General features: G+C 38.8%; 2 protein-coding genes across 9 annotated transcripts in view; one reads left to right on the top strand and one right to left on the bottom strand.

Moving 5' to 3' along the window:
- Positions 1–23,391, top strand: part of LOC112559312 (serine/threonine-protein phosphatase 6 regulatory ankyrin repeat subunit B-like) — a 36,412-nt gene extending 13,021 nt beyond the window's left edge. For 5 of the 8 annotated variants that reach the window (XM_025230480.1, XM_025230505.1, XM_025230488.1 and 2 more), the window contains 21 exons: positions 7,735–7,857; positions 9,545–9,741; positions 10,559–10,631; positions 10,916–11,043; positions 11,526–11,629; positions 11,829–11,988; positions 12,991–13,085; positions 13,365–13,428; positions 13,686–13,753; positions 14,205–14,325; positions 15,130–15,200; positions 15,363–15,468; positions 15,653–15,727; positions 16,118–16,334; positions 16,753–16,958; positions 17,156–17,375; positions 17,543–17,636; positions 18,263–18,393; positions 18,800–19,008; positions 19,294–19,412; positions 19,691–23,391. In XM_025230480.1, coding sequence (XP_025086265.1) covers positions 7,767–7,857; positions 9,545–9,741; positions 10,559–10,631; positions 10,916–11,043; positions 11,526–11,629; positions 11,829–11,988; positions 12,991–13,085; positions 13,365–13,428; positions 13,686–13,753; positions 14,205–14,325; positions 15,130–15,200; positions 15,363–15,468; positions 15,653–15,727; positions 16,118–16,334; positions 16,753–16,958; positions 17,156–17,375; positions 17,543–17,636; positions 18,263–18,393; positions 18,800–19,008; positions 19,294–19,412; positions 19,691–19,835 — 2,694 coding nt within the window. In that variant the 5' untranslated portion in view covers positions 7,735–7,766 and the 3' untranslated portion in view covers positions 19,836–23,391. Of the gene's footprint in view, positions 1–2,415; positions 2,560–6,130; positions 6,579–7,734; positions 7,858–9,544; positions 9,742–10,558; positions 10,632–10,915; positions 11,044–11,525; positions 11,630–11,828; positions 11,989–12,990; positions 13,086–13,364; positions 13,429–13,685; positions 13,754–14,204; positions 14,326–15,129; positions 15,201–15,362; positions 15,469–15,652; positions 15,728–16,117; positions 16,335–16,752; positions 16,959–17,155; positions 17,376–17,542; positions 17,637–18,262; positions 18,394–18,799; positions 19,009–19,293; positions 19,413–19,690 lie in introns of those variants that run through there. The other 3 variants (XM_025230461.1, XM_025230446.1, XM_025230455.1) reach the window with 3 other exon arrangements.
- LOC112559365 lies at positions 22,855–26,661 on the bottom strand. Its single transcript, XM_025230543.1, has 5 exons — positions 26,516–26,661; positions 25,951–26,049; positions 24,982–25,136; positions 24,558–24,621; positions 22,855–24,078 (listed from the first exon to the last, which is right to left on the bottom strand). Exons 2-5 carry the CDS (start codon positions 26,038–26,040, stop codon positions 24,052–24,054), a joined length of 336 nt encoding a protein of 111 aa, XP_025086328.1. The 5' UTR covers positions 26,041–26,049; positions 26,516–26,661; the 3' UTR covers positions 22,855–24,051.
- Between the last annotated feature and the right edge of the window lie 164 nt (positions 26,662–26,825).

Here is a 26,825-nt window from a genome sequence, read left to right as displayed (position 1 = left end):
TTTTCTGCCAATTATTGTAGCTGAAGCTCCGCTCTATGTCCATCTTCCTGCCTGATCTTCGCTTTTAAGGTCAACAACTCTGTTGATATGCGTGTAGACGCTCGTTTCACACACAAACACGATGTCGCCGTAGTAAATATTTACGCAGGGGGTCACTGTATCGCTGGAGCAAAGACTTATCAGGCCAAGCGAACAACAGCTTGTTTGTTTGTGTGTGTGCATGTTGTCAGTATTGGAGTGCGTCGGATTTGTTGTGCATTTCAAAAGCAGGCAGCTGAGGCCACACGCAGGTGCAGATGCACGAGCAGCTGCCCAGCACGGGACACGACTCCTTATCATGGTCAGTCGTCAGTTGGAGTGTGTATGTGTTGGGGGTGAGTAGGTCAGGATGCATGTGACCTTCCATATTGTTGCTTGCCCGAAATGCGAGATGACGCGAGCTGTTGTGTAGACAGACGACAGTGGTCATCCACCAACACTTGTTGGGTTGAGTCGGCATGCTTTCAGCTGTTGTTGATACCTGGACGCCATCTTCAGCTTCCTTGCGTCATCTTAGGGCTTTTTTTTCTTCCTCACTGTCATCTTTGACATCTAGTGTCAACCTCCGGATCCTTTCTCCTCCCCCTGAACTTCACGTGCCGCTCTTCGGGATATGACAGTCACATAGATCGGAAGCATTTTAAAATCTGACCTCCTTTCGTCCAATTAAAAGAGGTCAAAAAGCTGCACACGACCTTATGACCATCAGATACCACTCATTTAGATAACGCTGATGATGCCGTGAAAAGTTGACTATATTTAAATGTCGTTTATCATGCATGAAGAGTCTGTGAGTTGACCAGAGGTTAATGTAATGGCTTTTATTTTTCTTCCCTGATGAGACGGCATCTGTCATACTAGTTTTTACTACTGTTGTTTATCTACAGTGTGTTTTGTAGATGTTTGTTGATGTCACCTCCATGCTTTGGATTGAGTTCAGTCTTCTGGGAGGAGGATGGATGGGCAGAAGTTGCAAGAGCGGCTGAAATGGGAACAGCAGCAGTTGTAGGGACATGCCAAGGAGAGTGTGACCGCTCCTATGTTTTGCGGTTTCTGTAGCAGGAGTTGTTTTACAGGGTGAGGTTGCTAGCCCCACGCCCAGCCCTCCTCCTTCATCCGGGCTTGGGACCGGCAGGTTATTACCCGGGGGGTTTCCAGGCGGAGTTGTTTCTATATTACAAATTATTATTATATTACTGCTACGCACGCAACTTCCTCAGACTGGGGAGTTAACGTTTACAAAAAAAAAAAAAATTCCCATTCCTAAAGTCCATAAAAGCACATTCGCAAACACGTGTAAAATCATGACACATATACCAACCAGATACCCGACCTAAAGCCTCTCTCTCACTCATTCAATTATACATCTTCAGTTTAAAGGTTTAGTTTTCTCTCAGCTACAAACAGCATTGACACAGAATACAAATGCATCGTTGATGCTGCTATACAGAGTGGAAAAGATCGGATCTGTGGATCTCGATCCTGTTACATAAGAGCTGTCACTGTGCGAGCTGCAGTTTCACGCGGAGGTGGTTTTGCTGTTGGTGGCTTGTCGAGACTTGGATACGCTACATAACTGTTGCCACGCACGTGGCTGGAAATACGATCATCTGGCTTCTTGGCAACTACTGTCAACTGTCTGTAACAAGAGCTGGAATGTTTCGGGGGAAAAACTTGACGCGCGTTGGAAAAACATTAAATATAATAATGGCTGGGCGGAGTGGTTGAAAAGCGAGGGTGGGTGGGCCATGTGCGTTTTTTTTTCTGTAGACACAAAATTAAATAGTTGTCATTTCCTTGTACCAATCCAGCAGGAAGTCGCATTTTCTGTAATGTTTGCCATTTAGAGCAAGTTAATTGAGAGAATGTTAACATTGTGAAGAATGATTATGTAAAACTGATGTTTTGGACATTGTTCTGCGCAATGATGTTCTGAGATTCTCGAATTCCTGCACGAAATAAGGTTTGTTTGTTTGTTTCTTCTTTTGGAAGTTTTTGGATGTGAAATTCCGATGTCAAACTTTGGTTACCAAGAGGACTGAGACTTGTCTTGTTTCTGGTAATGGAATGCTAATGTTACTCCTGGCTGGCTGGTAACAAGACTTGGCGCCGTCACTCTATGTCTTGGTCAAGTTGTCAAGAAATATTTCCTAAAGCAGGTCCCGGGGTCTGGCTCGTTAAAATTGTCCAAGTGACAGATTCCGCGTGCCGCACTGTTTATATAGGCGGTTGTGAGGTCGTGCACGTCTTGGTGTCCTTTAACACGGCGTCTACACCCCAGTGCTCGTCTATCTTTTCTGGCAAGTCTTGTTCTCACCGTGACCTATATTGGAGCAGGAACGATTTTTTTAAATATGCCTGCATTGAAATATATAGGGGAACATTCACACCAGGTCATTCTGCTGCTCAGCGGTATACGCTGCACTTTTGTGTCACGGTGTAGGACGTGATTTCGCAGCCCTTAGGACGGCAGCTTACGAAACGAGCGGGAGGAAACATAGGAGGACATGTTTTACTCAGGTGAGGAGTTTGGTGTGAAGCTTTTGTTATCGACAGGCTCTCACCCTTCCCCACCCCTCTCGCTCTGCCCTGACTCTTACTGTGTGATAGTCGCCTAAATATTTCAGTCGGGGGTTACTGGGAAAGGGACAGGGGCTTAATTACCAGCTACAAAGCTCGGGTATTGTCATGTGTACCGTTGCACATTTTACTACAGCGGTCTTTGAGATGCGACAAAACTTGGCTTGACGTGTGACTCGAATGACACCCGGTATGATTGACATGTGGCTTGGACTGTTTCCGGTGTGACCTGCATTGACAAGTGTGACGCTAATAACCCCCAACCTGACAGTGATTGAGGGGGTGGCAGCTGCCGTGATGTCGGGTCATGTAGTCCTTTGATGTCGGGTACCAGGTGTACTCGTGCACTTTCTCGGTACTGTAATGCACACGTTGATACCTGTGAGTATCGCTGCACGCACCAAGACCTGTGATCACCATCGCTTGTGTCCAAACACTGTGACTAGCACGTGGTGGACGAGCTGGCCCAGTCTGTCATCGTGTGGTCATGACAGATGGAAGATGACTGCATAGCCATGACTGTTGTCATTCTTCCACAGAAGCGAACGATGTCATCGGTTTTTCAAGAGTGACCAGTGTCATCACACTTCTCGACAAAAGTCTACTGTGATAGTGAAAGGGGACCTGTACGGGTGCGTGAATGCGTGTGTCCACCTACATTTGTGACACTAGTTTCTGTCACTGACAGGACCAACAAATAGACAGCGCGTGCATGTGTGTGCATAGCTATGTATCTAAATGCACGTAAGAGGTGGAGAGGAATCCATAGGTTTGTCTGGATGTCAGCTTGAATTCTGAGATTACATGTATATATTGTATTTGAGGGGTGTTTCGCGGGAGGCTTTTCTAAAAATGTCAATAAGTTTTTGATATTTTTTTCTAAAGCGCGGTGAGCCTGGCTTCGGCTGAGTGCACTTATTATTATTATTATTATTACCATTACCAAAATAGTAACGGCCCCATGATGTGCAAGGCAAACAGGTATTATTATTATTTCCGAAGCTCATACTAGAGTACATTCAAGGGCAGATTTTAATAACAAACATTATGACTGTACGATCTTTTAATGGTAAACAGAAGTATACGCGCACTTTTTTATTTAATAATAATAGAATTTGTTGAGAGCCTTTTTCTCGTATGGGAGTGAGCTCAGTAGACTGGGCACAAAAGTCGGTAAAGGAACTGTTAGCTATAACTATACATCAAAGAAACATAGCGGATAACAGCGTAGCAATCATGAATGAATAAACAGTTAAAGGCCTACTAAAGTGCAAAACTTTCTACTACTGACTGCTCAGAGTTGAATACACAACAGCTACTACTAACTGAATAGCCGCATTATGCTATGTATTTGCATATATATAGGCCTACCATGTGCAGAAAGACATGAAAAGCGCAGACATCAAGATTGAGCATATATATATTTTATGTGTTCAAGGCTTCAGCCAGTGGCAGAGCTTTGACTATAAGTCTTCCTGCTCGAGATGCAGGTCTACAAATGTCACCATGTACAGAATTATCTCAAATCTTCATCATACATTTGCGAGTGCTGTGCATGGGAACTGGGTTAATACACAATGTTCAAACGTTTAGTCCCAACTCTTCCACTGGCTAAAGCTTTTACAACCTAAAAATATATTTATGCTCAGTCGTGATGTCTGCGCTTTTCATTTCTTTCTGTACATTGTGTTATTTATGGTCATGCATCTCGAGAACGGAGAAGTAGTTATTCACTTTCACAGACTGAGAGGGGAAGGGTACCATAGTACCCTGTGGTGTGTTCAATCCAGAGCGTCCATGACCTTTAACCAAGGTCCAAACATGCTATTTTGAGGTGGCTTCGATAAATGTACACGGTTCAATTCACGATTCTCGAGAATATCAACCTGTTGAAGGCCTTCAGATGGGGAACGTTATCTGGTGCATTGCGACATCCATCACTTCCGCTAGCCGTTAGGATGTGTTTTTGATAAGAACTGTGTTTGTCGGTCGTTTGTGGTTGTAGACAGCTATGTCTTTCAGTGTTCTAAGTAGCTGTGCGGTTTTTAAAGCTGCAGTTACATGACATTTCTGAATCGGATTGCCTCATGGTCAGTGTTATATCCAAGGTTTGTAACTCTGTACTTGTGGCCGAGGCATGGATTTCATACAAACAGGCGCACACGCGCACACACACACACACACACACTCATTAACACTCGCTTACACTTTTTCTGTTAACTATTCATTGGTGCGAGATTTTTTTTTTCAAGATTCTTCCGCTGCATCTTGCTAAAATGCTACAAAAGAGTATAGCAGTTTTTTGATGACGTGGCACGCATGTGTACTGCTCTCGAGGCGAACAAACTTCTTTCTGTGAACGGCGAGGTCTTGCAGCACCATGGCCTTGCATCACCTAAAGCATGCTCCTGCTGTCACACTGCTCTTCAAACGGAGGCTCCAAAACCACCCTCAGTACCCAAATACACGATCCACCTGCTCCGTGTGCGCTCGTACCTTTAGCCATCCTTGTGGTCGCAGACCTTGACAGCTACAGGTGAGAATGTTTGGTAGCACCCAACATGGGAGTAGAGACCTCCTGGTATCAGTATTGGAGGTTAGACCTCGGAACAAGCAACGTGGAAGGTGAGATCTTGTAAGTAGCAGTGTGGGAGACGAGACTTTCTAGTCACTAGCAGTGTGGAGACGAGACTTTCATGTAACTAGCAGTGTGAGAGACGAGACTTTCTAGTCACTAGCAGTGTGAGAGACGAGACTTTCTCGTAACTAGCAGTGTGAGAGACGAGACTTTCTAGTCACTAGCAGTGTGGAGAACGAGACTTTCTAGTCACTAGCAGTGTGGGAAGTGAGACCTCCACGTAACCAGGTGAGAGGTCGTGACTAGCAGTATGGGAGAAACGACACAGAACTTTCTTGTTACGGAGCCATCAACCGGTGGTCGGCGAACAAGATCGCGTGTTCCCCTTTGTTGCATACAGAGGGGAGAAGGGGGAAGAAAATCGCACCATAATAGTGTATTTCATTTAGGCAATCGGACTCATGCTGTCATACTGAAACGCACCGCCCTGGGCGGGATCCTTTTGATCCTACATATCCCACTAACACTACACAGTGGCCTTGTGTCAGTATACGAAGGCAGAGTGTATCCCTAATCTTTAGACTGTTATCATCTTAAATCCATTTTCCTTCTAGTGTTTCCCTTTTTACTTTAAAAAAAAACTGCTTTGTCACTCCTATTGCTGTGTCATTTAGCTTCGGCTTCTTCCACAAGATGCAGTATACTATTACATAGTAACGTATGGTTCATTTTATCGGGTTTTTGTGTGTGTCTGTTGTGTCAGAGTTGTGCTACACGCATATCAAAACAGTGTGACGAAGTCGGTAGTAACATGGAGCAATTGCTGCCGACGAGCCTAGAGGCCAGGTAATCGCAGGTTGATATCAAATATCGGTCATCAAAGCCACACGTGATAATGATTTAAAAAAATATCAGAGGAGCTTTGGTGAGCGCACGAAACTGAACAGCACACCAGCCACAGGCAAGAATGGACTTGAGTCGGTATAATCGCATATGTGTATAAAATATTCTACGAGTGTGTACCAACTACTCGAGGGTTAAGGGAAAATGCAAGAACGAAGACGCAGACAAGTATGCCAACATTTCACTGCGATGGCTGAGATGGGAACGAAAAGGAATTTGCCAGCAGTGAAATAAGTAATTCATTAGGTTGTGTTGTGGGAGTTGGAGAGTCAGTCTTCGCCATCACTATGACTGTCGCGCAGAAGTCTGTTCGTGAAGACAAACCAATGTTCAAACATCACAGAAATGTTTCTGAGTGAGGGAGTGCTACAAATACAAGACTCGGAGGGATAGGGAGGAAACCTAATACAACGGATAAATTAGCATGAAGTCATGTGGACGCCACCATATGCCTGCATGACTCTCACACCTGGAATAAGTATGTTCTCTTTCTCCATCACAGCTGAGAGAGAAAGAGCGAGTGTATGTTTGTGTGACTTTATCCTGCATAAATATATTTTTTCGAGAAATATATAGATTTTGCAGAAATGTAAATAAGTGAATGGAAAACAAATCACAAATCTTCCAAACCTGTCAAAATAATTCCTAAAATCCCGTTGGCATGCCTTTTTTTTTTTTTTTTGTGGTCGTTTATCTGAAGAAACTTTAGACGGTTTTTCCTCGCAACATAAACCCTTCACCCGCTATCAAGCACACTTATTTTTAACAGTTATCTTGTAACAGATAATGACCTTTAATGCTGATGTATACTTTACAAGCGTTCATTATACATGGCGGTTAACTTCATTAATACAGGTGAAGATTGTTCGCACACTTGAGAGTGAGAGAAGGGTGGAGGGAGAGTAAGAATCTGGCTTGGGATATGTTGAAGTTTTAGTTAGTGCGTAAAACAAATTAATTTTACTTGTCGATATTGAAACGAGCCCCTGACAACGAATGTAGATAAATACAACATTTGTCGTCAGGGCTACACCCAGTACGAGTGTTATGTACCGTGTCACACTGTTGACATTTTAAATGTATGATGATGATTATAGTAGGTCTATGTCTTGAGAACATAACGGGTTTATTGACGCAGATGTTTGAAGTATCTTGTGCTGAATTCATCATTATTTTATGAATTCTAATAGATTAGTCTGTCCTGCTGGTAATCCTCTGTAGATTATCCAACTCTCAGTCTGTCCTTGTTTGTTACCCTGTTGTCTCTTTGTCTTCACTGTTTGTCTTCAGTATACTCTTCATTTATGAAGAAATGGGAGGATGTGCAACAATAGTGACAAAGTCTTCTTTTTGTCTCGAGCATGATTCTGTGATTCATCATTTATCCATCCACACGTCTATCCACGATTCAATCCATCAGTAACAATGGCCTTTAAGTTTTAATGTTGTCGCTACGGTTATGCTTTAGCTCACCGAAAAGTTGTTTCTGGCTGTGTCTTTAAAAAAATGTCAAGCACACCAGAACTCAATTTTTAGAATTTATGTCTGGAAAAAGTTAATGTCAAAGCATATACTTTACAAATAAAACCTTGTTTCGTGTTATTATATACCTGGACTCTCCACTTGACGTGTAGGTGTGGATCAAAGACTGGACAACGGGACAGGGATGCTTCACCTGGCCGTACTGGCGCAGAACACTGAGGCAGTGCAGTATCTGACGTCCGCCAAGATATCCCCCAAGCTGCAGGACAAAAGCGGTAAGTTTTCACCCCAGCCCTGTGGAAGTCTCGGAAATTGAGACTGCTCTGCTGACCTTTCCTCACCCCATCCCTTGAAAAAAAAGAGAAAGCATAGAGTGCAGGAGAAAGCATTTAGAACGAATAGTGGCATGTCAATAAATATTGAGAGATTACACGCAAACTTGAACCGGGAGAAGTCAGCCATGCAATAAGTTGTACTTGGTATCGTCAGGCAATGATGCTTGTCGGCTCCCACCAGCAGCGGGGTCATTTCTAGGAGATTATGTTTCAGTTATGCTAGTGCATGGGCGAGGAAATACGGGTAAATCGCTAAAGAATATATTAGAAACGTCTGTATGCGGCCCTAGTTAGTGGACGCAGAGACTCAGACAATTTATGTGTGGTCGAGCTTGACGCCAGGGGCTGTCATCAGAGGAAAGAATTAAGAGAGCCATTTTTGTTTAAAGCGGTGCAACTACCATGACGCCTAGATAAAGGGGTGTACTGGAGAGTGATGTATTTGTCATCCACCCTACATGGCCTGAACTTCGTATTAGTGAATACTTTTAGTAAAAAATAATAATTTGTATTGACTTGTGTTTGTAGGTGTGTTTGTGTGTTCATGTGTCTTTCCGAACTATTACAACCCTCGAAACCGACTAATTAATAACTGCTCGCTGATCTAGGTTAGTCACCACCATCTAACTTTCCAAGATTGGAAAAGTTTGACGTTTCCTCTATTCCTGCTTAGTTCTCACAGCATAAACCAGTTAATTTCCTCGCAAGTTGTGTGATACCGTATTTCCAAAGGCATCATTGAACCTACAGTTAATTTAATCCAGTATAATGACATCGTGAGAAAAATTTGTAGATAATGCTGACCACGGGAAAGATTAATAATAATAATGAAGATTTATATAGCCCTTTTGCAATAATTTGCTTAGTCAGAATCGGGGTTAGGGGAATGCGGGGCCTTTGTAAGCCGGTACAACACACACACACTTGTTAACGCAGGACCTTGGGTGGTCGACCTGCTGCTCACCCTCTCTCCTCTCCCATCTCCCCTCTCCCCCATCCCAGCGCCGGCACTGTCAGAGTGCTTTAGTGAAATGAGATACACTCGACTGAATTACAACAACCTTGCCCCCATAATTGCATATAACAGACGCGCTCACTTCTACATCCGCTTATACACAAAGTAAATTACAGACACATTATGCACGCTCATGGTCAGGACAGGGTCACCCTTTTGAAAAGATGCTAAAAAATATTATGGAGACCTGGCATAAAAAACTACAAGTCACAACCGCCCGGGGATAGAGGGTGGAGAGTGCTTACTGTAAAGCATTGCGTTGATAACCATATGTTCAAAACATTTTAGAACAGCTCTAGCCACATTACATTTTTATGCACTTTTAGAAGATTTTAGCTCAGTTGCTGCAATCAAATTATCCTACATCAACAGCGTTTTGAGATAAGATTTGTAAAGAAAAAACTCGTTCAGTAATCAACTTGGAGCTTGAATACTGCTTTGTATGAAATAGCACAGCAGGAAATCAGTGCAACAAATAAGGTTGTGAAATGCCTTAGGACACCTAACCCTTAAACAAGTAAGTGTCAATTAACCCTGTCCTGACATTTCTGGCTAAAATTTAAAAAGAAATAGAAAGTTACAGCAAGAACATAAATATGACTTATTTTCCAGGCAGCACCGCAGACCAGGTATGCTTCAACAACACTGTGAAAAGGCATCTGCCACCAAAATATTTATTACGTCGGGAAGTGCGGCAGTTGAATGATAGCAAGATGGTTCCTATCAAGCCTAGCCTTCAAGACAAAGATGTTATTTTCAAGCTTGCAGCAAACCCAAAGTACTTTGATGAAATCCAAAAGAAATTACAGGTATAAATTTCAGTCTTTGCTTTTGGATATTAAGCAAGTAGGTCCACAGACTTGAGGATAAATGTGTGATGATGGTGGTAACATTATTTTTCTACATCATCTTAAAGCAGGATGATCTGAATCCAATTCTAAACAAACTCTTCTACAGCCATTAGCTTAGTCCTCATTAAGAGAATGTTTTTTTTTTCCTAGGCTGCTCCTGGGAGTATTTTCATTGACCTTAGTGTTGTTAGGGTTTTATTTGTTTCACACCAATCTACAGTGCTCCTGTGTGCACTAATCTGCTTACATTTCATTTGCTGGGTGGTTAAAGCCAGTAGCAACAATCAGGATCCAGATTCCTTCTCACCTCTTCCTCTTTTGCAGAGATTTCTTCATTACTTTTATCTCCTCAGGAGGTCTCAGAATTCCTGAAAGTGAAAACCTGTTAGTGTATAATCAGTCAAGATTGAAATAAAAATCATGTGCAGGTCATCTTGTTCTAAGATGTTAAGAGCTGTAAAAGCTTCAATGACTGGTTTCAGCATCAGTAACAGCTCTTATGTTCATCTCCATCAATGCATGTGCATGGAAAAGTTTCTTGTTGCATACAAATGAGTGATAAAAACGCATTTTTTGAAAGATCTGTGATGCTCTCTGAATTTCCTATTGTTGATGGTGTGGTTCATATGTGTGTGTGATTGTATAGTTCTTTATAAATCTGTAGGCCATGACTTGGTGTACTCTTTTGCCTAGTGGGGATTCATATCCATGTTTCTTTTTAATAAAATTATTAATATTTTCTTTGAGTTTATGTTCAACATCTGCTGTTTTCCAGACTCTGGACTTCAATGTCAACACAGAATGTGATAGCAGCGGAGATTTTTTGCTGCATTTAGTTTGCAGACGAGGTAAGCACAAGTTCTTTGACATTTTTCCTGCTGTTCTCTCTATAATGTAGAGAATTATGTAGCTGAAGTGTCAGATTTTTTGAGTTTTGTGAAGGAACTGATCACCTCAAATGCATGTGTGTGCATGTGCAAGATACTTAGTTACAGGTATGTGAATGTGTGGGCAGGAGAAACAGAAAAAGCTGCCAAACCATCTGATGTTGTTTGTTGAAGTGACCAATATGATGACCTGGTGCACTATTTTAGTAAGACAGTATTTGGAAAATGTCCAAATTTTTCTACAGGTTTGAGTCAGCTGCCTTTGATGATGGCACTGGTGAAGATTCAGGGAGCTGACGTGGAGCTGTGTAATGCTGAAGGCTTCACAGCCCTCATGCTTGCTGCTAGTGCAGGCAACTGTGTCCTGTGTGATGTGAGTGGATTCATTTACCACTAATAACCAATATACAAGCTGTTTAACTTTCTGTGGTGGCTTGTCTTTGTGTTGCTCCAGAGGAACACTTTTAATTTGTTGCATTCAATTTTTATTTTTGACATTGGTAAGAAGAATTTAATCTTCCTTTTTCCGGCCATAAGAAAAAAAAAAGCATTCACTCGCACACATGCTCACAGCTAACCTCCATATTCTATCCGCCACCTGGAGATGTGGTGAGTTGGGAGTGGTCACCCTGCTAGTAGACTGAGGATAGCCTAGTCCCATGGCGGGTCTGGGTGTAACTCAGTTATCTTGAAAATAAATATTTGTGACCTTTACACGAAGATTGTGAAACAAATACACATTTTCAGATTACTGCACTCCTTTTTATCTAGTTCCTTGTTGTTTTTGATGACTAGGTAAATAGTATACATTGTGTATGTATTGAATCTCAGGATATGTGCAAATCAATGTTTCAGGTGCTGATGTGTCTGTTTGGAGCTGATCCTAACAAGCCCAACCCTAACACAGGCCGCACTGCTCTTCATTATGCTGTGGAAGGCAATCATCGTAAAACTGTTGAGTAAGCATGGACACCTTTTAACACTAACTTTTACAGGATTGCTTCGACTATGTCTTTTAATGCATGATCTGTAGTTTTTCATTTATGCAGGTTCCTAACAAAGGTTATATGCAAATGAAAACTTTGCTTTATAACATGTTTTATAATAAAATAAGATATCATAGCCTAAATAGTTGAAAGAATTTGATTACCTTCACAGGTGTTTGATTAGACGAGGTGGAGATGTCAATGCAGAGGACCTGATGGGGCGGCGACCTGACGATGTTCCACTTTGTCAAGGTGTGAATGTTGACTGCCTTGAAATCATCTCTTTCACGCGCACTCGCCGGATAGAAACTCTGACTGAACGAATCCGAAAGGTAATAACAAGCCCAATATTCCATTTTGACAGGTAGATGTGACTATATATTATCAGTAAGTGTCCACCAAGGGTGCCCCCTATCACTTGTACTGTTTAATATCTTGGAGAAGGCGAGCTCAGCGAGGAGGGAAACCTCACATAGAGCAAAAGGCAGAAGCTCGCTTGATTTTGATTTTCAGTACAAACACAGACCGTGAAAGCGTGGTTTATCCATCTTACATAGCATACAAGGGATTGCCACTGAGGACACGGTTTGACCCGTGAGTTGCTCACCCTCATCTGCAGTGCTCCGCCCCGCTTCAGTGTTGCATGCCACTCATTTCCTCATCTTGAGATGCCCCTTTCGTCAGCGACTCCGTAGGTTGATGGGCCACCACAACCGGATCGCTAGCAAATGCCTCAATCCTACCGGGGAATAAGCGGCTGAGGGAGAAACCCCTGACAGAAAACCTGGACTGGAGAGGGTTGGGCGCCGCTGGTCCAGTACATCGCCAAAGTATAATCATGATAGAGTTGAAAGTGAGTGAATTGCTGACCGGATCGATCGGGGGTCTCCCAGGATAATAAGCTCGATCCGCACCTCTCGCCGATGTTGCCTGGCACAAGGTGGTGATGAAGTTACAGGTAAAGATCCTGGTCCTGGACGACGAGAGAACCCGACCAGCAGAGGACAGAAGTATGGAAGACCCCTACGGCGAGGAACCGTCACCAGCTCCCCAGTCTGTAGGTAATTTATGCAAGAGTCAACATTGGTACGTGGAACGTCCGAACGCTTCACAAGTGTGGGAAAGTGCACGAGTTCTGTCGAGACTGGGATGTGGTAGGTTTAGCGGAAATGACGCGAGCGGGAGAAAGGGTGACGCCCGGAGGACACAGGCTATTCTACATTTGCTGTTTACTGCTTTCTTCCCAGATGTCCCCAAAATGTAATTGGACTGGTTGCCTCTTGTTTTCACTGAGAATCTCTTTCTGAACACAGTATGAATTTTGATGTTAACAGGGCGAGTTGGAGAAAAACCATCTGTTAAAATCAGATTTGTATGTTGTTGATGAAGAGGGCTGCACTTTGGTGATGACAGCTGCATTATACAACAGGTAGTGTGTTTACTATCTTTTTATTCTTTTATTATATTTGATAATCCCCCCAATTTTATAGCTTTCTGTTTACTGTTTATTCCTCCATATTCATGGTTTCAATACGTTATTGCCTTTTTATATTCATTAAAATTAGTGTATTTTATAACTTTCAAATATTCTTTAACAATAACAAAATAAAAAGGAAAGTATAATTGATTTTGAGTTTTAATTTGTTGAAGGCAGAAGTGTTTGCTACAGCAAATTTATATTCTAATTTTACTTTTCTGACTTCCACAGAGCTTCAGAACTGGAAACTTTGCTGCAGATCAATGATACAACCATCAATGCCCAGCACACAAAGGTCAGTTCAGAATGTGATAGATAGCTACGCAATTGCTGCAGAAGAAAAATGTACTAGGCTTTCTTATGTAACTTTTTTAAATATCAATACCAGAATAGCTGAAGGGACAGGAGGAAAATGCTTTTGAAATTATACTTGTATCAAAATAATAAGATTCTAAGAGGAAAATCATCCTTAGTGTTTTTTGTTTTAAGGAATTAATGCACTGAGGCAGTCATTGGGTTTTAAGTCTGATTTTCCTTTCATTGTGCTTACAGACAGGAATGACAGCACTAGCCATGGCAGCTGAGTTAGGAAATACGGAGACTGTGGAAGTTCTTCTCAGGTAGGAAAAAGTTCTCTATAGCTGTGTTTAGGCTGAGATTCATATGGTCAGTATTGCTCAGTTTGGAGGCAACATGCCCAGGCAAGACAACAGAAATATATTTATTGTATTTTTTTTAGCTTTTGCTTGCAATAATATGATAACATTTGCAAAAACTCTTTTGCCACTACACTGACCATTGTCATTTACTATCTTGCATTTACCCGACATCTGTGTATTAAAGTAGAGGAAGCCATTTATGTCCTGTTTCTTCTCATCCAGCTTCTGTACCAGGAACATAAAAAAGTCTTAAATTCCCTCAGCTTCATGATCAGTTTAAATAGTTCATTTTATTATCTGTCTCATTTCATTTATGTTGCCAAGTTTTAATTTCTGTTTTAAAATGATTTCCATGTTTCGTTGTGCCCTCTATTTTCATTCGTAAAAACTTTTTCTCCCTTTGATCTGGCAGCCATGGTGCAAACCCAGCCATTTCAGACATGAAGTGTTATTTGCCACTGCATCATGCCGTACTGAACAACCAGGAGAAAGTGGTGGATAAAATGCTAGAATACTTCCCTCAATCCTACTGTGTGAGTTTTATCCTTCATCCTGTTGCCATTAACAAATAACATCTGCATCTTAATGTCTGATGAACAGGTTTGCAAGCAGTTTCTCATGTGCTACTCTAAGGTTACGTTTGGACAAGATGGACAACACCAACAAAAATCTGAACTTAAGAAACAAATATAATATCAGAAAAATATTCAACAAACAAAATGATCAACCTATTTCACAGACATACTTAAAAACACATAAAACCGTGTCCTTCTTTAGTGATGTCTTTTGTTGCATTCTCTTCTGTAGTTAGGCCTCTGCCATCAGGTTAGGAGCTTTAACATGAAAGAACACAGACACAACAGTCTTTTCCCAGTTGCCACCACTCTTAAGGTCCAGCAATATATATAGTGCACCAATGTACGAAAAACAGAAGAAAGCAAGGAAAAAACCTGGAAAGAAAAATACTGTCTTAAAATCCCACAACCATTCAGATTTAAATGCACTACACTACTAATGAAATATTTCCAAATTATCAATTTTACACTTGGCCAAAAACTTACAATCTCAAAAAGATTTTTAAAAAACAAAACTGATGATGCAGATTTGCCTTCAACAGGGTTCACATTGAATAATTTACACTTTTTTTTTTTTACAAGTTGGGTCAAGACTTTACAACACAGCACCAAAGAAAACAGGTTCCCCCTCCTGGTCAAGGATGCAAAACAGCAGCAAAAATCACTCTTTCCTTCTCAGCCCTTTTGCAATTCGTGTTTGTGACAGTTATTACATAACATCAACATACTTGCTTTACATTTTTCTTTTCTTTTTTTTAACAGGGTTTAAATAAAGCTGTCAGATTGTGCAAGAGAACAACCATACACAAAATGCTGAACTCTGCATTTACTAGGTACAGTTCTATCAGTCCTATGTTTAATGATTAATTAGAGAATTTTTTTCTAATTCTTTCAGATTGTATTTACAATTTAAATAAAAATGTTTTTTCTCAAAATACCCATTCTAGTTACAATGAGATATTTTTTAAAACATGTTTGTGTACACATATGTGCAGGCGTCAGGAAAAGATTATTACACCTAAACTGTTGGAATGTGCAATGAATGGTGCTGCTGATGAACTTTTCCAACTGCTAGATGATGGTGATGTCATAAATCCAAAGGTAACAACATTACAATCATCTCCTCAGGATCTATATGGTACAATAATGAAAAAATAACTCAATATTTATTTGTTAATGATATAATGCTGGGTTCATAAAAATTTAATTTTTAAGGTTTAATACTTATTATTAGATTGGAACACTCATAGGAAGTAGTATTATTCAGTATGTTCATTTTTTTCAGAGCAGTACAGGCAATTGGCCACTCTATCTGGCTGTAGAAAATGGTCATCTTGATGTTGTAAGGCTGCTGTTTGAGGTAATTCCAAGTTTTAGCTTTCAGTGTTTGTTAATGTTCATTTTTGATACGTTCGGTGCTTTTATCAGGCTTTTCTAGTTTCTGTCAAGAGTGATCAAGCCCATGTAAATGGGCCAATGTGGTAATAGAAAAAGAGAAGTTACAATCTGTTCGAAAATAAATCATGTAAATTCGTACTCATATAATCCCTTCCTAAACGAATGCAATGTGGTACAGAGAGAGAAACAGCAGTGTGTCCCTTGAGCTTAAAAAAAACATGAGAGGAGATGCCCATGTTTTGGGAGTTTTTTTAAGTCCTTTAAAAAATACCTCCTTTATTTTTATATTGTTTATAAAGTATTACAGATTGTTGGCAAAGGGATTTTTAACTTCAGTTTTATCATTTAACAGCAAGGGGGTGATATTCGCAAACGACACAGCACCACAGGGGAGACAGTTTTACATATAGCTGCCAGGATGGGGCATACAGAGATAGTGCGTTACCTCCTTAAATTCTGTCAAAACTCCCATATCCACTGTTCTGCACAACATGAATCACGGAAGATGCTGGACATCAACACTTTGGATACCAACAACCACACATCACTCCAAGTGGCTGCTGAGAAAGGTTGGTTTTTAAATATAGGGATTTGCATGACTGATTTAACCTGTGTAAATTAAAGTTTCTCTTGTCGTAAACATGTGGATTATAATTTCCTTTGTTCATAGATTTACTGGAATAATTTAAGGTGGTAAGGGATCAGACATACTATTTCTTTTTCATCTCTGTTTGCAGTCTTTCTCTTCCCTCCACCTTCTTTAGATACTCAAATCTCCTAACATACAAAGAAGTCACAACCAATTTTAAATGAACAGAGAAATTCTGAACCATTTCTTTGAAAATTTGCTGACTAGAAATACAGTGCATTGTAAAGTAACAAGCAGTTATTTATAATAAAGCAGGATTTTGTGAGAGCTTGTTCTATGTCCCATCTTGAAGAAATGTTCATTTAAAACTTAATAGTGCGTATTTTCTGATGGGTTAGGCTACAGCAAAATAGTTCAGCTACTGCTGCAGCATGGTTCAACCACAGCTCTGCTAGATGCTAAAGGCCAGCTCTTCACATGTCCACAGTATGAGGGAGTGCGTGTACAGATTGAGACACACAGGCAGATGCACACAAAAGATGTGGTGGCAGCCATCACTGACCGCAGTCGAAAAGCTTTGGAACAGTTAGAAAAAATTTGGCTGGTAAGCAAAAAGTGAGGTGGTCTGTCTGACCAGCACAATTTGCAAGAGATTAAGAAATAATGAAATAAATGTTTTAATCCATGAATGCATTTTTATTATGCTAAAAATAGTTCAATAAATAAATATTTTGTTTATATTTGTCATGCCTACTATTAGGATATCTAATGCCACATGCAATGCTCAATGTGATGCTGCAGCCTCGATTTGACCACAACTTGCGGACAAGCGAGGGTGACACACCGCTCATGGTAGCCTGTAGTATAGGCAAACTACAGATTCTGAAATTCTTGCTTGAGTCAGCTGTATACCCACAGTCTCGGCAAGAATGCGAACATGAAGAAGATTCAGATGCTGATTCTGGAGTTCTGGATCCGACTAGTGGCATGACTCAGAGGCGTGACTCAAAAAGTGCCCTTGGTGAGAACAAGTTATAGTAACTTACATGTGTGTACTTAAAGTATTTGCTTTAACTTTGGTTAAATATAAATTGAATAACAGTGTTTAACTGTAAGAGTTGTGAGTATTATTTTGAGTAATAGTTTGTTGTTTGAATAATTGCTGTAAAACTTTATCCATTATTGCAGCAGAAGAACTTCACACTAGTGGCACATTTGGCCATTCTACAGAAGTGCAACAAAACCAGTTTACAGGCAGTGGAGAGTACTCTGGAGATGATGTGTGAGTCTGCCGATGTTTTTTTTTTTTTTAGTGAGCAAAGAGGCAGAAAAAAACAGGTGTAACTGTAGAATTTTTTTGAAGGACCACTAGAGATTTTACTCACGGTAAAAATGTTTATGTGAAAATGTTTCTGTGTACATATAATGATTGGCAGGAAAATTGAAGTCGCTGATGAGTATAAGATTGACCTTCACAGGTGCGTGCTGATCCAGGAGTCAGGGAAATGCTGTTAGAAATTTATAGTCCACAAGCTTGTTTCTTCTGTTAAGTGATGGCAGATAGACACATATACATTAAAATAATCCTCTCATCCCACAACTCCACCAAATTGCTGTTGATAAATGTGGACAAGAATAGTTTTTTTAATTTAGTAACACAGGTAGATTTAATGTGTTTTATATGAAAAACTGAAATGTACAAAATGAGCAACTTAAAAGTCTGCAGAAGGTTTGACTTTGAAGAGCAAAATGCTCACTGTTTCATACTGGGGGTAGGGGGAGCATGCCTTTGGATCATGACGGTGTAGCACTAATCTTGATTTGTTCCTCCAAATCTAGTTGTTAATGGTCAAAGATGCTAAGCAGAAAAGTATCATATGTAGTCAAAAAGTACTTCTCCATTTTCAGATCAGAAAAAAAGGATTCTTTAGAAGTCCAGCCAGCAGCAAGTCTTCCCAATGGCACAGCTGGTGTGCAGCAATTTCTGAATGCTCTGCTGCATGATTTTAGCATACCCAAAGGACTGTACATCTACCGTGGTTAGTTGCCTTCTATTCCACATTGTTTTGAGTACTTGCTCCAGATTTATTCTTCTAATATAGTAATGTACCTGCATACCATGCAGGATTAAAAATGGCATTTTCATTAGTTGCATGCCTTTTGGTGAGTTGTAATGTGTTCATGTGTTAAAATGAAAGATTTTATTGTCATAAAAATTAAATAGGTATTGTAAATAGTCTTGACATAGACGTCCATGGCCTTGATATATCATGACAGTTGCATTGTATTCTATTGTTAGATTTACATTTTATAAATGTGTATGCTAAATGATTTTCTGGAGGCGTTTCCCCTGTAATGAATCCTCCTGAAGATCATGAAAATGATAGTGGGAAACATGAAGTCATTTTTGCTACAGTAACTAATTTACTGGATGGTTTACTGCAGATGGACTGGTAAGCCATGTGTGTGCTGTGAACCTTTTTGATGGCAGTACAGCTTTGCATCGAGCCATCGAACATGGGGATGATTACCAGGCAGTAAGACAATTACTTATTGCTGACCCTGCTTGTCTTAATCTGCAAAATTCTCGGGGACTGTCTCCACTGCATTTGGCTTGTAAACTTGGACGCAAAAAGGTCATAGAAATGTTGCTGGTGAGTACTGCTCATGAAAATAGCTGCTGCCTTGTGTTAGGATTTGGGGTAAAAGTGTGCTTTTTGTTTAGGCTTCAGAAAGAATAAGTAGTTTGTTGTAGACTGCTTTTGAAGCAAGAAGGTATTGCAGTTGTAAAATAGACTGCTTGTGTCCAAAGTGGAGCATGTAAACAAATTTTTTTTTTTGCTTTGGGATTGTCAGAGGATTTAATGTATCTGAAGGACTTCATTTACCATGGTAACTTTTGAACCAGACTGTTCATGAAAGAGGGGTAATCCTTGCAGGCAACAGAGGGCATTGACACAAACTCACGTGCACTGGAAGGCCAACTGCCTGAGGAGATGACTAGAAACAAGTCAATCATTCGCATTGTGGAAAAAGCCAGAGAGCAGCTCACTGGCAGGTAAAACATTTTGACAGCAACATGTTACCTACAGCATAAAAAAAGCCTACAAAGTATTTACTAGTTCCTATTTGGTCTTTCACCTTTCTGGTTATGGTTCACTAAATGAATAAATTTAATGTTTGCTGCATGGCACTGAGGCTTCCTGGTGGTATGGCTAAATGGTATGACAATTAGATGAAAACTGTGTAGCATTTTTAACTGCCTTTGCTACATGCATTGTTACAATCAAAGTGAAGACATTTGTGTAAATCTTTATACACATTTGATGTATGCAGGACCACAGCACCACTAAAGCCACAAGAAAATGTTCCAAGAGATGATGACTCAGCTTCACACAGTCTCACAGGATCAGTGGTGAACTTTGACAAGCTGCACAGCCGCTATGAGGCTCTTCGGAGTGAAGTGAAGGACGTGTCTTGATACCCAAAAATCTGGAACAACCATAGTCTGCTGTGATATTTAACAAATTACAGTGTATATTGTCCCAGGCCTCTGTCCCTTTCTGAAACAGGAGGTGTCATTTTTTTAAGTGCTGACCGCTGTGAACATGGGCCTTTTTGTTGAGTTTGTTGTTAACATAAAGTTGTACTTGGGCTATACTTGGGGCAGATTAGTCTTATATGCTATTAAGGTACAAACATGAATTTTACCATACTATATGCACTTGACCAAATGCATATTCTGCTTGCAAATCATGCATCCAGAATACTTCATTTGCAACCAAAATATATTACCAGACTATTGATGACTCTTTTATTTAACTCTGCAACGTCAATTGCAGATTGCGAAGATTAAAGTAAGGTACATACAGGGATTTTTCATGTGTTGCATGGTTACATGGTTATTTCAAAATCTTTTCTTAACCATCATTTTAAGTGGTTGAATCTTGATGAAGTTTTCTTGTAATGGAGATAAACAGGATAGGATTGTAACATGTCAGAATTATGGTGGTGAAAAATGTGTGCTAGAGAGCAAAGGTATATACTTTGCTGGAGTGCCTAGGCGTTGTGGAAATTTTGGAAGATTATCACAATCATTATAAATAGATATGACAAGCTGCATTCTGGAGTAAAAAGTATCTCATTATCAATTTCTGCATAGCCCTATACATACCGTACTTACTGCTAAAGTGCATTAATTTGTATTGACTATATACCCTTCCGGCATTTTACTCTTCCAAGTGTTCATTGGTGGAGCACATTCCAAATGTTTTTGTGATGTAAAAACAATTATTTGGGTGTAAAAGCAATGATTCTGAAGTTTTAACAAAATTTTTAGGGCCTGTGCAGTAGTGTTCATGTGTGTGCATGTGTATATGTGTGCAAGGGGTTAAAATTTGGGTAGAATGATAAGAAAGTTGTTCAAATGCAAAGGCAGGATGCTCATTTAAAGGACCATTTCACTTTTTTTTTTTTTTTGCACATACCAAAGATGAATGCTCATGTTCTTTTCCTATGGTTTATTTTTAAATGACCATCTGCATCAATGTTAGATTTATATTTCCCCTAACAAATTAAAGCATGAATAATTTTAATAACTATCTATTCAGGTTTACCAGGTTAAAATATTCACAAAGAGGATGAAATTCCAACCAGTTTATTCAGATTTGCATTTGGGCTGTATGATCACAATTTGCTCGAATTATTTATACAATGTTATAGACTGATATGTTACATCATAAGCAGATAAAATACTGTGGTCTTTTGTGGTAACTGGTCATGGATTTCTTTAAAGTAACTGTGATGATAAAATAGACAAGTCTTGGGCTGCTTGTACTGTTGATGTTAATAGACTACACCGAACTGATTGGCCGGATGTGAAGAAAAACGATCAACCTAAGAACACTTTTTGTGTTGCATTCATATTAGATTATCTTTCCTTGGACTGGAAAACTTACAATTACTCATTTCACCAAATGCAATGTTTTTGTTTTAGTAATTTTTTTTGCCATGATCAGCAATGAATTTTTGTATTACTTGTATGATTGATTTTATAAAATGGAGAGTAACTGGCCAATAGTCCTCATAAAATAAAACTGAGATCCATTAAATGACTTGATATTTCTTGTTCAGTGATTTCTCTCCTTTTTTTCTTTCATGAATGCTAAAACAAAGGGCAAAAGGAGAAAAATAATCATAGGAACATATAACTGATTTTCATCCACTGTCTGACTTCACTAATGCTATGGCAAATAGTTTAAGCCTGTTTTTTTTTTAACCAAAAAAACCTCCCTTAGTCAATGTTTCAGACCTTGTTCTTGATATTTGAAAAATATTTTGTATTAATTCATCTATACAGTCATTATAAACATTACCATTGAATGACGAGTTTGAAATCATCCTTAATGGATCTATATTTCTAAAAAAAGTGCTTTCCCAAATATTTGTTATCTTCATACCTTTATCACTTAACAAGGATGACATAATAATTAAAAGAACAGGTTGTGTTGCTGTTTACTATCATATAAGATTGCTCCCCGAATTTAAGGATATTTAAAATAAAGTCATTGTGATTTAAAAGTCACCAGATAGACAAAAGAACAGTGATTGACAAATACAGTTCAAGAATTTTCACTGATGACTGAGACTAATTGACCTGGAATATTTCTTGCTGCTTAGAATTTTGTAATCAATACGCAATGTGTATCAAGGAAGATGCTTTGACTTAGTGGTTGTGAGTGGACTGAGTTTGTCTTCAACTGTGGAACTCTTTGAACCTCTTCCCTACAATATGATTTTCTGTGAAGCAGTACATGTTATGTGCACCACCATTTAAAATGGTTTATGATCCATCCTGGAACAATGGAGATGCATACAACACAACACATACATCAAATACAACTTTCCAGAATGATTCTGCAAAGTGTAAGTTGCTTATTTCAATATTCTGGATAATCATGTTGCTGATATTCTGCACTGTATCCTGGTGATCAGCTGGTAACTGGCCATGTACAAGGCAGTGGTGTTAAACCAGTCCGGTGTTTATTGTGACTGCATGCTTTTTGTTCATTTAGGTTTGCTATGTGGTTTTGATCCTTGAAAAAAAAACCAAATGTCAGTTAAATAAAAATAAATCTAAGAAAGCAGCATAAAAAGAGAAGTTTGTAGATATTGTATTAATACCCAGTGAATATGAAACAAAAAACTTTAATACATCCTATTTCATTGTGAGTTGCTATAAAATAAACCTACTCAGCATTTTTTCTTTTTGAAAATGAGATTTACAGTGATAGATGAAGTATTTAATCAAAAATAAATAACGACTTATGAAACGCACTTAACTGTCTAATTTGAATGCGTGACTGGCCTTAATTCAGTTGTAAAATACACCAAAATTAATCAGAACAAAAATAGAGATCCAGGACTTCTGCAAAACTATGCCCATGTATAAAACTTAAGAGCTTTTTTTATATATATTCAGTGACAATCATTTTTTCCTTGATGGATAGAAGAATTTAATATTTTGTGTTTTCAACAGCAGCAAAATGTGTAAAGAAAAATAATTTTGTAAATGGAATACTTTTAATGATTGTGCTGTCATGTGTTGTCTTGTACAATGACACTGTTTTCATGTATCTCGAACAAATGGCTATGTAAGCAACTTTCTTTTCTATCCTAATGTTGTGAACATGAATTTCTGTATGTTTGAAATTGTAATCACTTTTACAGTGGGTTAATGATGATTGTTACAATTTTTGAAAGTATAATCTTTTTTCACATCATGATATTTTAGATATTTATATTTTATTTGGGTTTTCAATGTATGTTTTATCTTTTTCAATGGCATAGTTGAAGACAGCATGGACCATGTTTTTTGTGTGTGTGCGTGTGTGTGCACGTGCATGTATGTCCACAAGGAAATGTGTTCATATATGAAATATATGTGTATACATATAAATGTGAATGGATAGATATGTATAACTCTAAGACCTTGTTGAGCTGATAAAGTAATTGTAAAAAGTAAACTCAAAACTGTTTCAGGCTTTTGTCCTTTTTTTGGGGGTGGGGGTTGGGTTTATATTGAATATCTGAATATCCAGCACAAAACAGTAATGATTGCAATCAAATTCTGTTGTGATGGCGATGTTACAAGTAACAGGTCATTAATAACTGTTCAATGCTAGATTTAATCAAGGAATAATTATGATCACATTATTTATGAATCACAAGAAAGAATTCCATCTCTGCATGGCAAAAGATTTTAATCACTGAGAAAAACATAAAAAATAATACTGGTTGGTAAATGTTTTTAACAGTTAAGATATAATTGCAAGCTTTGTAAGCTTTTCTTTAAAAAAAGAAAAAAAGGAAAGAAGGTGAGTATATGTAGGTGACAATCCAATCATGTTGTAGTAGTAGGTACAATACTGTAATGCTATGTCAGAAGGAAAGCTTTGAGCTAAAGCATTGAGCAAACAATTTTTTTAATTTAAACCAAATATAAAATCTTATGGAATGACTAAAAACACATTGGACTGAATGCTCAAATGCGTTCTTGAGTTCACATGGTGTGTGTATTGTGTATTTCTTTCCTACGCACACTACCGTGGGATATTGTAGGTGCACTGTTACACAACTATAGAAAACTGCTTGAAATCAAGCTGAGGAACAGTTTCCAGCACGTGTGGATTAAAGCATCACCACTGCTGCTTATAGTTGGTGGACTGAAACACAAGAAAAAGAAATTTGAAGCACAGGAAAATGCACAAACAATAGAGATATTTGCATGTTACCCTAGTGAAGTCTTTTGTAGTTATAGGAATGTATAGTGATACTGGTCACAACTATAAGCCTAATGGCAAAATTTAATACAGATATGACAGTGGTAGTAAATAGTTGATGAACATGACAGTTTTTCTTTTTCTTGTACCTTTTAGTACTGCTGCTTATAGTTGATGGACTGAAACATAAGGGGAAAGAAACAGAAATTTGAAGCTAAGAAAATGCACAAACAATAGATATTTGCCATGTTACCCTAGTGAAGTCTTTTGTAGTTATAGGAATGTATAGTGATAGTGGTCACAACTATATAAGCCTAATGGCAAAATTTAATACAGATATGACAGTGGTAGTAAATAGTTGATGAACATGACAATTTTTCTTTTTCTTGTACCTTTTAGTACTCATACAATATATGACTCACTGTTAGACGATTTGGTAGCTTAGCCGAATAGACAACATACTTCTCTCCTGGATCTTTATGTTGTCTGTGGAGAAATAAATATTAACTGTATTTAAAAAAAATATGGTACCTCTGAATAGTTTGTACATGACTTATTTCATTTTTCACATGATATTGTATATAACTGCTGCCAAGGCACACAATGACAGCACAAGTGTGGCAATGAGGAGTCCTTTCTCTCGGATTCATGTGCACACTCACACTTTACAAGAAGAAGGCTCCTCTAACTCCACAAGAACCAACAAAAACTATTTAACTATCATCTTTATAGACATACTTTGCAGTAGCACAGTGAACAAAAAATCTTTCTTCAACCTTCTTTCGTCTATTATATTGCATCACATTGTTGTCAAAAGTGAAAAGCAATTAAAAACCCATTCCTCACCTATCTGATAGTTTCTGCTGTATTTTTGGATAAGCATTAGAAAGCCTGGTGTTTTCTCCATAAGAACTCCTTTCTTGGGTCAGGTCATATGATCTCTCTGGGTCACTAGTGGGATGATACTGTAGATTGTTATCCAGACCTGGATACATTCGCTCCTAAAAGTACAACCAGGGGATAACTGACAAAAATGAACAATAAAAGCTGGTTGAAAACAACCATCTTAATGTAGTGAAACTGATTTGGGTTCAAAGAAAAAGTACTTTGATGTACAGCTGCTAAGCAGGCATATAACCATGCTATACAGTTTGCAACAAAAAATCAGCTAGAGGAAATATTTCCTCTGGTCTATTGAGACATGTTTGATGATCACTTCTTTGTTTCTCTGTGTAGTTCGCACATACACAGATGTATTTATAAATAGTGAAGATGAGTGTTTGTGGTGGCCCTTGAAGCTTATGCTAATCCACACTATTTCTCTAATCCTCCCCAAACTTGCCAGGAATATTCGTATTGATTATGGCAAATTCTAGGCTTATTGGTTTGTGTATGTTGCCCAAAATCATGTTTAATGCTTATTTTCTCTATTCTAAGATTTTACCACTGACTCCAGATGAAATACTATGCAGAAAAAATTGTGATATGCCACTACCGCACAGAAAATGGCATCAATTTGAGAGGGTATCAGTGACACTGAGTAAGCTAGAGAGGGAAAGTAATAATTGAGAGAGAAAGGGAGAGGAAAAAGAGCAAGTGAACATCACTCAAAGCATTTTGTACCTGTTCCCAAACATGAGCAAGGGACATTTCCTCGAGAGTATAAGTTATACATGTGAGCAAACATGCCATTCAACTTGCTGAGGTTGTGAATATATGTTATACATGCAGTCACATCTACAAATATGCATGTATACTACAGTTTCATATAGCCTGCACCTTATTTAATCTGCTTTGCAAACATGATTCACTTACCCCAACATACTTATCATAATAAGCTTTCTTGTCGATGACCCGCTGTTTACGGCATGCTTCCATGTGCTCATTGATTCTGGTGGATGCCATTGTCCTAACCTTTGTAAAGAATATGTGATCAATATATAGCATACTATGCATAATGAAGTTGAGTTTAAAATATGTTAATATATTCAAATCTGGAAAAATATTGCTTTGGGTTTTTCTCATGTTTTCGAATGTACCGTTCCTGCAGATTTTGGTTAGCAAATACTTCAAAACGCGAAATCTGTGAGTGTTCATATATATATAATTATATTTTCATTGCGCGCAGTTGTATAGAAGCCCTCTATGCGATCGCAGCAGAAGAATCGCCATTTTAATTTCAGACTGTTTGTATGAAAACTGACCAAAAATTTTTTTTTACCGTGATTATCAAATTGTGTTGCATCCTGACGATAACCAGCACAATGGCAACGCTAAAATAATATTAGCTGATATAGTGCATGTTAAACATAAACTCACGTACTTAATTTACTTCTCCCTAATATATATATAAGGCGTTTTCCACGTTAAATAAACTTACTGACTGCGACAAGGCGCGGAGAGGAAAATCCTGTCGAGCTGTATTCTTTTGAGTTTTTTCCCCCGTGCGGTTGGTTGGTGGGGTGGAAGCAAACGCAGATAGTTGCCAGGCACGCTTGAAATCCCACGACACTAGCAATGGGAGACAACTCTCAGCTTCACTATGTTTTAACCGAAGTTTGTGATGTATCCCTCGGCAGATGCTTTCGTAATCAAACAAGGAAAAAGAAAACGTTTCTCAAACTCTTTTCAAAGATACTTAAGCTTATTAACGACACTGCAAACTGTTGACTACCCTAGCTGTTGAGACA

This window comes from Pomacea canaliculata, linkage group LG1 (assembly GCF_003073045.1).
Source record: "Pomacea canaliculata isolate SZHN2017 linkage group LG1, ASM307304v1, whole genome shotgun sequence".
NCBI classification, from domain to species: domain Eukaryota; kingdom Metazoa; phylum Mollusca; class Gastropoda; order Architaenioglossa; family Ampullariidae; genus Pomacea; species Pomacea canaliculata.
Note: the sequence above shows the minus strand (reverse complement) of the source record. Positions and strands in the feature narration are given on the sequence as shown.

Bases quoted from the DNA above. Each gene is read 5' to 3' on its own strand.
- LOC112559365 (XM_025230543.1), bottom strand. From the start codon at position 26,040: ATGGCATCCACCAGAATCAATGAGCACATGGAAGCATGCCGTAAACAG. The intron at 25,137-25,950 runs GTAAGTGAATCA...TTGTACTTTTAG, and splicing joins ATTATGATAAGTATGTTGGG to GAGCGAATGTATCCAGGTCT. The intron at 24,079-24,557 runs GTGAGTCATATA...CTTGTGTTTCAG, and splicing joins AGCTACCAAATCGTCTAACA to TCCACCAACTATAAGCAGCA.